Here is a 12037-nt window from a genome sequence, read left to right on the forward strand (position 1 = left end):
GTTGAAGCCTGGCTTGGAGAATTTTGAGCATTACTTTGCTAGTGTGTGAGATGAGTGCAATTGCATAGTAGTTTGGACATTTTTTGGCATTGCCTTTCTTTGGGATTGGATTGAAAACAACTGACCTTTTTCAGTCCTGTGGCCACTGCTGGGTTTTCCAAATTTGCTGGCATATTGCGTGCAGCACTTTCACAGCATCATCTTTTAGGATTTGAAATAGCTCAACTGGAATTTCATTACCTCTACATCACAGTTCATAGTGATGCTTCCTAAGGCCCACTTGGCTTTGCATTCCAGGATGTCTGGCTCTAGGTGAGTGATCATACCATCATGATTATCTGGGTCATGAAGATCTTTTTTGTATAGTTCTTCTGTGTATTCTTGCCACCTCTTCTTAATATCTTCTGCTTCTGTTAATATCTTTCTGTCCTTTATTGTGCTGATCTTTGCATGAAATGTTCCCCTTTTTTGCCTTGAGGACCCCATGAACAGTATGAAAAGGCAAAAGATAGGACACTGAAAGATAAACTCCCAGGTCAGTAGCTGCCCAATATGCTAATGGAGAAGAGTGGAGAAATAACTCAGAAAGAATGAAGAGATGGAGCCCAAGCAAAAACAAGGCCTAGTTGTGGATGTGACTGGTGATGAAAGTAAAGTCTGATGCTGTAAAAGCAATATTGCATAGGAACCTGGGATGTTAGGTCCATGAATCAAGGCAAATTGGAATTGGTCAAACAGGAGATGGCAAGAGTGAACATTGATATTTTAGGAATCAGTGAACTAAAATGGACTAGAATGGGCGAATTTAATTCAGATGACCATTATATCTACTACTGTGGGCAAGAATCCCTTAGAAGAAATGGAGTAGCCCTCATAGTCAACAAAAGAGTCCAAAATGCAGTACTTGGTGCAATCTCAAAAACCACAGAATGATCTTTGTATAACAGGCAAGTTTGGCCTTGGAGTGCAAAATGAAGCAGGGCAAACGCTAACAGTTTTGCCAAGAAAATGCACTGGTCATAGCAAACACCCTCTTCCAACAACACAAGAGAAGACTCTACATGTGGACATCACCAGATGGTCAATACTGAAATCACATTGATTATATTCTTTGCAGCCAAAGATAGAGAAGCTCTATACAGTCAGCAAAAACAAGACCAGGAGCTGAATGCGGCTCAGATCATGAATTCCTTATTGCCAAATTCAGACTTAAATTGAAGAAAGTAGGGAAAAGCACTAGACCATTCAGGTATGACCTAAACCAAATCCCTTATGATTATACAGTGGAAGTGAGAAATAGATTCAAGGGATTAGATCTGACAGAAAGAGTGCCTGAAGAACTATGGACAGAGGTTCATGACATTGTACAGGAGGCGGGATCAAGACCATCTTCAAGAAAAAGAAATGCAAAGAGGCAAAATGGCTGTCTGAGGAGGCCTTACAAATAGCTGAGAAAAGACGAGAAGTGAAAGGCAAAGGAGAAAAGGAAAGATATACCCACTTGAATGCAGAGTTCTGAAGAATAGCAAGGAGAGATAAGAAGGCCTTCCTCAGTGATCAACACAAAGAAATAGAGGAAAACAATGGAAAGGGAAAGACTAGAGAACTTTTCAAGAAAATTAGAGATACCAAGGGAACATTTCATGCGAAGATGGGCACTTTGATACGCAACAGAAATTAACACAATGCTGTAAATCAGCTATAATTCAATAAAATAAAAATTGTAAAGCCCCCTTTTTCAGATGTAGTAAAAGTTCACAAAGGTTAAGTAACTCCCCTCTAGGACATACTGCCATTTGGTAGCAGAGGCAGGACTCAAGGCCAGCTCTGCATGATCCAGGGCCTGGGCTGAAATAGGGTGGACTTTTCTCCTGGCTGGCCCAGGAAGGTTGCTCCTGCATTGCTCTGGAGTGAATGTTTGTGTCTCTGGTGCCCCACGCCCCCATTCATATGGAGCCCTAACCTCTAGTGTGACGCTGTTACAGATGGGGCCTTAGGAAGTGACTAGGGTTAAGTGCAGAGAAGGCAATGGCACCCCACTCCAGTACTCTTTTGCCTGGAGAATCCCGTGGATGGAGGAGCCTGGCAGGCTGCAGTCCATGGCGTCAATACGAGTCAGACACGACTGAGCGACTTCACTTTCATTTTTCACTTTCATGCATTGGAGAAGGAAATGGCAACCCACTCCAGTATTCTTGCCTGGATAATCCCAGGGAAGTGGAACCTGGTGGGCTGCCGTCTATGGGGTCGCCCAGAGTTGGACACAACTGAAGTGACTTAGCAGCAGCAACAGCAGCAGCAGGGTTAAGCGAGGTCCTGTCCTTATGATGGGATTAGCGTTCTTGTAAGAAGAGACACCAGAAAGTTTGCTCTCTGTACATGTGCACAAAGAAGAAATTGATTTCTCACAGTTTTTGGAATTTCAGTTCTTTAAGCTACCGGTTACAGCAGCCCGATCAGACAAATGTAAGCATAACAGTTATAGCTCTCCTTTCTAAGTGTCTAAGGGGACTTCCCTGGTGGTCCAGTGGCTAAGAATCCGCCTGCCAGTGCAGGGGACATGGATTCGATCCCTAGTCTGGGAAGATTCCACATGCCACGGGGCAAGCCCAGGCAGCACAAGTACTGAGCCTGTTCTCTAGGGCCAGAGAACCTCCACTACTGAAGCCCGCATGCCTAGACCCCCTGCTCTGCAGCAAGAGAAACCACTGTAATGAGAAGCCCGCACATTGCAGCTAGAGAGTAACCCCCACTTGCTGCAACTAGAGAAAGCCCATGTGCAGCAACGAAGACCCAGGGCGGCCAAAAATACACACATACATATGGAAAAATGAAAGATCATCATAGGGTTTCTTTTTTTTTTTTAGTGTCTAAGTTTGGATAAATTGGGCTTCCCTGGTAGCTCAGCTGGTAAAGAATCTGCCTGCAATGCAGGAGACCTTGGTTCGATTCCTGGGTCGGGAAGATCCACTGGAGAAGGGATAGGCTACCCACTCCAGTATTCTGGCCTGGAGTCCATGGGGTCACAAAGAGTTGGACACGACAGCGACTCCCACTTCACTTCACCTGGATAAATGATGTGGCCATCATGTTGCCACCATAATACCAGGGTAAGGTACCGTGATCGCCCCTCCACATACAACAAGTGTCCACCTGCCTGAGTGAATCTGCACACTTATCAGTCACCATGTTGGTCACTTTTCAAACAGTCCTGTGGCTTCCCTCTCTCAGTACTGGCCTCCACATCAGCAAATGCTGACCCAGCCATCTGCCAGCTTTTCCCTTTAAGCATCCAGCGCTAGGACAACCCACCTCCCGGGAACCTTTGAGAATCACGCCAAGCCCCTCCTCAGCAGGTCCGGGCCACTTGTTTCCCTCCTCCCCAGCACGCGCCCTGAGCTCCCCACATACAACCTCAGTCACACTTTCTTCACTTCTAACTTCCCAGGGGAATTCTGTCTGATTTCTCAAGTTCCCCTGCAGTTATGATAACTGATAACATATTTAGCTGAGTAGTCAAGGGTCAGGGGCTTCTCCAGAGCAACTGTTGCAAATAGTCCCTTTCCAGGTACACACCTCTGCTTAGGTCTTGGGTTCTTAAAGGTATTTGGCCTAGACTCACAAACATCTCTTACCTCAGAGGAAAAACACTCTTGAAATGAATGGAAAGATGCCATTACATTTTGATATGATTGAGGGAAAGCCTACCATTAATCTGTTACTTCAGTGCAACTCTTGACTCAAACTATGCTGCAGACCAATGAGATATCTAAATTATATAAACAGTTAAAATGATACAAATGCATGCCCCTCTTAAATTCTTCTGCAAAAGAAAAGTGAGGAAGTAGATTGCATTGGTAGAGTGGGTCAGATCATAGATGACCCTAAAATCAGACACTTGAGGGTTTTATTAAAAAGGCAAGAGCGGGTCACGGTGGTTCTGGATCAGGCACATGGAAGGGTGGAAATGGAGTTAGGGAAAGATGTGTCTGGCACTGTAAGTGGAAACGAACTAGAGGGAAGACTGAAGGATGTGGGAGACCTGAGAAGTGGGTGGCGGTCACTCATGCACAAGGTACCAAGGGACGGGGCTAGACTGTGGGATTAGGAAATGCATGATCCATGGAGCAGACTGCCTGGTCCCAAGCCTAGTTCCGCCCACACTGCGCGGGACCCTGTGGAAACCTGGACAGGTGCCTCCCCTCTGTGCTCTGCATTACTTCAGCTCTAAAGTAAGGATGGCAGCTCCGGGAGGGCACCCCCTGCAAACACTCTTGTTAGCACAGGAATGAGGAGGTCATTACATACCTTTGATCTGACTTAGTGGCAACAGGTAAGAAATAAAGGGGTCCAGAAAAGATTCAGGAAGACGTTTTCCACACTCACATCCAGTCAAGTGTCGAGTCTTGTATATTCACATCTTAGACAATCTCTTCAATCCATCTACTTCTTTTCATCGTCACCACCTGCCCTTGAGTCCTACCTGATACGTTCTCCCCTCCTTGACCTCTGCCATGGCCTCCTCACTGGTTACCTTGCTTCCGTTCTTGCCCTCCTTGCAAGGCACTCTCCGCACAGTAGCCAGAGAATACTTTTTTCATGCAAAGCTGAAAATGTACTCCTCTAGCTTAAAACTCTCTAATGCCCTGCACTGTTCAAGGGACACTAAAAGAAAAGCACTGTTTTTCTCCACTCCACTCACATCAACACTTCTGACACTGATTACCTGGAGTCAGCACATACAACACAGATTAAGGACCCAGTCCCACAGGACGGCCCCTCCCCCACTTCAGAAGCCAACTGCAAGTCCAGGCCGCCCATATTTCTGATCAACTCGCTATAAATCTGGGATCCCCACGACCCCTTACTGGAGTTTGATGATTTCCTAGAATAGCTCATAGGACTCAGGAAAGCTCTTTTCTTACTATAACCCATTTATTACTAAGGATACAACTCAGGAAGAGCTAGACGGAAGGAATGCGGCACCTCTACGTGTTTGCCCGCACAGAAGCTCTCTGAACCCCGCAGTTCAGGGATTTCGATGGAGGTTTCAGCATGTAGACGTGACCAGTGATTAACTCAGTCCCCAGCCCCTCTCAAACCCGGAGGCCAGCGGGTGGGGCTCAAAGTTGCAACCCTCCAATCATATGTTTAAAAACAACGAAGCATCTTTTTTTTTTTCCTTTTAAATGATATCATTTTTAACTCTAAGAAAAACAAAAGTTACTCGTGAAAGTAAAGGTAATCATAGTCATAAACATTATTTGTTCAGTAGTAAGAAATATTTACCTGTTATAAAGATCAAAATATTGACTAGGGACTTAATGTTTTTAATGATGAGATAAAACTGGGGAGAAGAATGGAATGAAAGAAGGTGATGATACAAGAAAGCTGAATCCACACCCCTCATGTGTGTGCATGTGTGTGTGTAAAAGTCACTCAGTTGTGTCCAGCTCTCTATGACCCTATGGACTGTGGCTTGCCAGGCTCCTCTGTCCATGAGATTCTCCAGGCAAGAATACTGGTGTGGGTTGTCATGCCCTTCTCCAGGGGATCTTCCTAACCCAGGGTTTGAACCCAGGTCTGCCTCATTGCGGGCAGATCCTTTATTGTCTGAGCCACCAGGGAATCTCCTCATCCCTCATACAGGGAGTCAATAGATAATATCTACAAATTGAAGAGCAGGAGAAAGAGATGAATATGATTAATCTCCAGATATTTAAATATCTGAAGAAAAAGCTAAAAGATTTGAAAGCCATTGCCTCTGGAAAGCAGGAGATGGTTATATTATAATACTTTTTAACCCTATTTTACTTTTAAAAATATCAGCACATTTTGTTTGGTTTTAAAAAATGAAAAATTTTAGGACAATATGGTGAAGAGGAGAAATGATAGAATTGAAAACCTTTAATGAGATAAAAGCAAATGCACAACAGATGAAACATTCTGTGTTGGGAGTTGTGATCGAGGAGGAATTTGGCTCTATTTGTGATATTTGAATTTTACTTGTATATATACATATAATTTATAAAATATAAAAGACACAATAATGCAATTAGAGGAAAAAAGCCAACATGGTGGGTTCAGACTGTACAAAAACAAAACTTAACTAAGCCATCTTGATTTAGGGGGGACCAGGAATTAAAACACACAATTCACACTAGTAAACCAAATGCATTTATCTTTAAGAAACCTCTAAATCCTCCGTTACCATGGGCTGCCTTTGGAGAAGAGAATGGCAACCCACTCCAATATTCTTGCCTGGGAAATCCCATGGACAGAGAAGCCTGGCAGGCTACAGTCCATTGGGTCACAAAGAGTTGGACACGCCTTAGTGACTGAGGACACATGGGCTGCCTTAACATACTTTAAAACATTTAAACTGTTTTAATTTTAACACATTTTCAAATCACATTTAATACCCTGAGAAATTGTGTAATATTTCAAAGAAGCTCCATCAGTGGGCTTTATTGATGTTCTCCTCTGAGGCCAAAGAATGTCTGGTAGCCATAGCACTTACCCTGATCTTTATTATCCAGAAAATCCATATTTGGATGTGCCAACCTCTAAATTTCCATCACACTTACTAATCAGTCCTAATCATTTCACTACAAGAAAAACAGGAAACATGCTTAAGAGGAAACGGGGAAAGAGTCACTTCCCAGAGCCCCTAGACCCATGGTGGGCAACACTCCCCAAATATATACATTGCCCCTAACTCCCCAAGTACAAAAAAGCCACAACAAATACCTTCTTAGTCTCTTTCTTCTCATACATGCTGTTCACACTATATAGATTAAGAACCAGGAACATACAGGCCTTAGTCTAAAGACTGGTTTTGCCTTTCAAAACCCACTTCATCTCAGAGGCAATTGCAGGCCAAAGGCAGGGAGCATGGTAAGTGGGTGGGCAGGAGGGGTCTGGATACAAAACAAGCGGGACCTGGTGAGGGATGGGGCTAGAGGGGGCTGCCACCGCTCTAGAAACACTTCATGACATCAGTGGATCCAGGCTCCTCGGGCTTCCACTTATTAAGATGTGTATCTTTGATCAACGTACTTACTGAAAAAGAGGAGCACCACCCTCAACAAGTCGCAAGGGTCAATGAGATACTGCACCGAAAGTGTCGGGTCCAGCCCAGATCTAATTTCCTATAGAAGCAGCCTCCTCCGATGACTGAGGCTCCCCCTGGGTAGAGGCTCCTCGGGAGGCTCCTACATGGTCACATGTATTCACATTTCTAACACGTAGTGTCCTTGTCCAGAGACAGGAAGGTGTGCACGTACCTGCCGAGTCCTGGAGAGCCAGGCCTGCAAGTGTGTGACTACTGGGTAATGACCACCAGGAAGCGGCAGGCCAAGCACTTATTAGAGGCTGTGAAAATATTCGGCAGAGGGGGGCATGTCTGTATAATATTGAGGTGGGGAAACTTCCCAACCCTTGCTACCTGGGCTCCTCTGATGGTCTGGCAGACCCACACATCTCCTGTGCTCATCCCAGTCCTCCCGGCACTCACCAGTCCTCCACGAGCCATCTCACTGCAGGCTCGGCTGGTCGAGTCTCCCCTGCACCAACCGCATCTAGTCACTGCTGAGGAATAACTCTGGCCCTGGAAGGTGGTCAGGGGATGGGCTCCTCACCCCCAATAATAAGCGGCTACTGCTTCCCTTTTACCAATATCTGTCCTGAGTCTCCCAGACCATCAGATATTAATGTGATTTGCTAGCATTTCCCTGAATGGGAAGAAAAAGCTAGAGTATAATCTTATCTCCCTGCTTACCCCAGAAATCACCCAATGCTAACTTCAAGGTCCTTCTTCAGGTCATTAACCAAGGTGCCCTCTATCATGTCCCTTGGACACTCATTCACCCTGTGGCAGTGCTTCTGAGCCCTTTTCTCACCAAGTCACATGGAGAAAATAATACTGTTTGTACTGCGTACAGGGAAAGTGGGCATGGAGCCGCTGTAGGTGGGTGGGCCCACAGATGCTTCATCAGGGCGGAGATCTCGACATATCCCTAATCCTGCGTCATGACCCTGTATCACAGCACTCGGTCCTGTATAAGAGCACTCAGTCCTGTACCATAGGGTGTAGTCCTGTATCACGGTCTCATTCCTGTGTCACTGGGCTCATTACATCTCTGGTCTTACACGGTGACTTTTCTGTCTCCACAACAAGGCTGGAAACTCCATGATCTGGACTAGGTGTGATTCCCTGGTGCCTCCCTCTCCTCTGGAGCATTATCAAGTCCCAGCAACCATTCAACACATATTTGTTCCACGATAAACAGTCACGGGGCCTCCCAGGTGGCGCTAGTGGTCAAGAATCTGCCTGCCAATGCAGAGACTTAAGAGATGTGAGTTTGATCCCTGAGTTGGGAAGACCCCCCTGGAGGAGGGCATGGTAACCCACTGCAGAATTCTTGCCTGGAGAATCCCATGGACAGAGGCGCCTGGCAGGCTACAGACCATAGGGTAGCAAAGAGTCGGACGCAACCAAGTCGGATGCAACCAAGGGACTAAACAGCAACATGAACAGTCAAGGACGGCAGCAGGCAGGGCAGGGGCCTGATGAACACAGAACCACCTTCCTGACTCAAACTCAGTATCCTTTTCAAAATCATACTGTAGCCTCTTTCATAAACATCTTCAGGAGTTGTCCTCATTTTGTTTTGGAGGCAAACAGAAAACAAGTGGAAGGAAAATACTTTTTGAAGAAGTTTAAAATTGTCCCAGGCCTGAAACGCTGGGTTTGCAGAGGAGCTGCCAAGCCTGGTGAACACTGGACCTGTGCGAGGAGGAGGGAAGCAGAAGGATAAAGGGGCAGCAGGCAGGACTTAGGCCACGTTGACGCTGTCTTAACACAGCTCCTCAGGAGGCACCAGGAGGGTCTGGGAGCACAAATCTGGGCCCCTCTGATGACACCAAGTGTCCAGGGAGAGATGCACAGGCCTGCCGTCTTTGCCCAAAGCAATCTCTCAGCAGCGGGGGAAGAGGCAAAAGGATTGGTGTTGGTGATGGCAGGAGGACCTCCTAGGTGTCAACATCGGCCAGGTGACATTTATGTGCCTTAGGAATGCCGGCTCACTTCATCCTCCCAACAACCCTCAGAGAAGAGCTACTCTGCTCATTCTAGAGAGGAGACTGAGACACAAAGAGACTAAGTAAATGGCCTCAAGCCACGCAAGTTGAAAGTAGGGCAGCTGCCAAATTATGAATCTTGGGCCTCTCCCTCCAAGCCTGCACTCCCAACTACTAAGTCAGTCCTGGGGCCGATTCATCAGCAAGAAGGTGGAAGCCATGATCTTGAGAAGAGGAACTGTGTGGTTAGGGCTTCACGGCAGACATGCCACTCCCCTCTGGTGCACAGTGTTAGTGAGAAAGTGCCCAGAAATGAGAGGCAAGATCCAGCAGACGGGTTCCACCAACTCAGCTCTGGCAACTCCCAGCATTGTGGGTCAGCAAACAACTGGCTCTGGGAACATAAACTCTTTCAAAATTGAGGGTCTCCTGGGAAGAGCCAGAGGCAAAAATCCCTCAGGAAAGGAGGAAAGAAATGTGACCAAATGTGGGTGAAAAATATATGCCCCCAAAATGATGCCACTGGGCTTCCCTGGTGGCTCAGTGGTAAAGAATCCGATGCGGGAGACACGGGTTTGCTCCCTGGTCCAGAAAGCTCTCAATTAAAAAAGAAAAAAAAAGGCAAAATGATGCAGCTAAGGAAATGAACATGATGACTGTGTTAACCAAAACAAGACTTCTCTGAACTCAAACCTCAAAGAACAAATAAAGACCTCAACAAGGAGATAAGCAAACAAAAGAGCATAAAAGGAAGCCGGCCAAATTCACAGAAGCAACAGAAGAGAAAAAGGAAGCCACTGCAAAAGTGAAAACTCCATCATAAGAAGAAAGAAGAGATGCTGCAAAATGTAGCTGGGGCAAAAGGCTTCCACGCAGTTATACAGATAAAAAAATACAAAGAGGACTAAAACACTCAAAAAAAGCTCCAAAACGCTGCCATCCTCCGAACGACTTTTAGAAAGCATTGAAAACAAAACCACAATGCGCACAAAGACGGCAGGACCAAGGCTGATTGTACCTCTGTGCATTCACACAGAACGATTTGCAAGACGCAAACTGTGAAAAACAAGGTTCAGAAAGTGGGTAGAGTAAGTGCTTATTCAGGAGACAGAAGAGGGTATGCATATGTGTGAATGCTTGTATCTGCACAAAAATGCGTAGCAGGGACACGTGTTAAACTGTAAACAAGTGTCTCTGTGGTGGGAGTGAGGTTGCGTGGGTGTGTGCTCGGTCGCATCCAACTCTTTGCGACCCCTGGAATGTAGCCCACCAGGCTCATCTGTCCACATGGAATTTTCCAGGAGTGCGTTGCCATTTCCTCCTCCAGGGGATCTTCCCAACCCAGGGATTGAACCCATGTCTCTTGTGTCTCCTACATTGGCAGGCACATTCGCCACCACTTTGAGGTTACTTTTATCATGTACTGTTTTGTGCTGTTTGAATGTTACCACCATCACCGCCACAACAACAAACTTTTCGAATAAAATACACATGTATGTGTACATACACACACCTGTGCACACACACATACACACACACACACCAAACATTAAATATATGTGAGAGTACGGGCAGTCATACAATGGGAGGCTCCAGCGGCATTTCTCAGTTGGGTGGACCAGTAAGTTTATCAACACACTTGAGCCACTGAATAAATGCACTTTGCTCCCGTTTCTTACAAGTCTGATCAAGGTATCACTCCTCCCTGAACCAGGGAACCAGTTCAGTAATATCATATCGTTGGACAACTTCAGTGCTTTCAAAGTTCTTCCATTCAGTCAAGAATGCACAAGGAGGCATAAAGATGTTCCCAGGGTACCACCCGAACGGATCCTGTACTAAATAAATGTATTTGGCCAAGCTGCAGCCTCTGGGGACAAGTGGCCAGTGGTTCTTTAGACCAACAAAGGAAAGGGAGTTCCTGTCTGTCCTTCTGTGAGACTGCATTTTCTCCATAATTCATTCACAATAAAGTTCTAAGCAGAGAATACACAAATATAATCTGGCATGGCTCTTTCAGCTGTCCTGAGGTCTTCACTGTGGCAAACTTGGAAGTCCCAGCTACAGAAGCGGGGTCCCAGAGTTGTCATGGGGGCCCTTAATAACAATGTGTTCTCTTTTCCATGGCTAGTTTTGAGATGTCAGTGCTTATGCAACAGATGAAAGGTATCAACTTAATTAAAATGGGCGAAAGGCCAAGTGATGCACTTAATGTTCCACCTAGAATCTAAGCCTCCAAAAGAAGAAAATATTAATAAGAACCATCTTCCTGTGTCCTCCAAGTGAATGTATTTTATCTGAATCCAGGCTCTGTAGGGCTGATGGTCAGAAACACACCCATGGAGACATATTCTGTAGTGAAATCATGATGTTAGTCAAGAAAAGTAAGCTTACCAGCTGCACCAGTTTTAAAAAATCAACGAAGACATCACTTCTCAACATGTTTGGGTCCATGGTTACTGAAAAACAGGGACAGCAAGCCAGGTTAGCACGGGGCTGGGTTGACTGTTCTGTTAAACTGCTCTGTCCTCCAGGGAGCCCTCCAGGCCTTGACAGTGCACTGCTGCCTCCTTAAAGGCAGTGGAGCCTGTGACTTCTCAAATCCACAAAAACCTACAAAGCCCTCCTCCTCCAGGCAGCCTGGACTGACAACGTGAACCCGTCACACCAGTCCCAGGTGACTATTTCCAGGAGCCCTTTTCCACTCATATGCATCCACCGCTCAATAGCCATCTTGCTGCTTCTGCTAGAAACATGATGAAGTTGATACGGAGAAGCAGTAAGACCTAAAACTGTGGATCTAGACTCCCACTTTAGCGAGATGCTTGGTCATTTGAAAATTTTAAATCAGCCAAGAAACAAGGATGGAGAGGACTTCTTTTCACAATGGGAGCTCTCAAGAGGTTCTAAAAAAAAAAAAAAAAAAAAAGCAATAATAAGGCTGCCAGAGATTTAA

General features: G+C 45.8%; 1 protein-coding gene across 3 annotated transcripts in view; it reads right to left on the bottom strand.

The window, feature by feature from the left end:
- The window catches only part of SNX31 (sorting nexin 31), an 83335-nt gene that overhangs the window by 53066 nt on the left and 18232 nt on the right, over positions 1-12037 (bottom strand). For all 3 annotated transcript variants that reach the window (XM_018058309.1, XM_018058308.1, XM_018058310.1), the window contains exon 4: positions 11476-11540. In XM_018058309.1, coding sequence (XP_017913798.1) covers positions 11476-11540 — 65 coding nt within the window. The remainder of the gene's footprint in view (positions 1-11475; positions 11541-12037) is intronic.

This window comes from Capra hircus, chromosome 14 (genome assembly GCF_001704415.2).
Source record: "Capra hircus breed San Clemente chromosome 14, ASM170441v1, whole genome shotgun sequence".
In the NCBI taxonomy this organism is placed as follows: Eukaryota; Metazoa; Chordata; class Mammalia; order Artiodactyla; family Bovidae; genus Capra; species Capra hircus.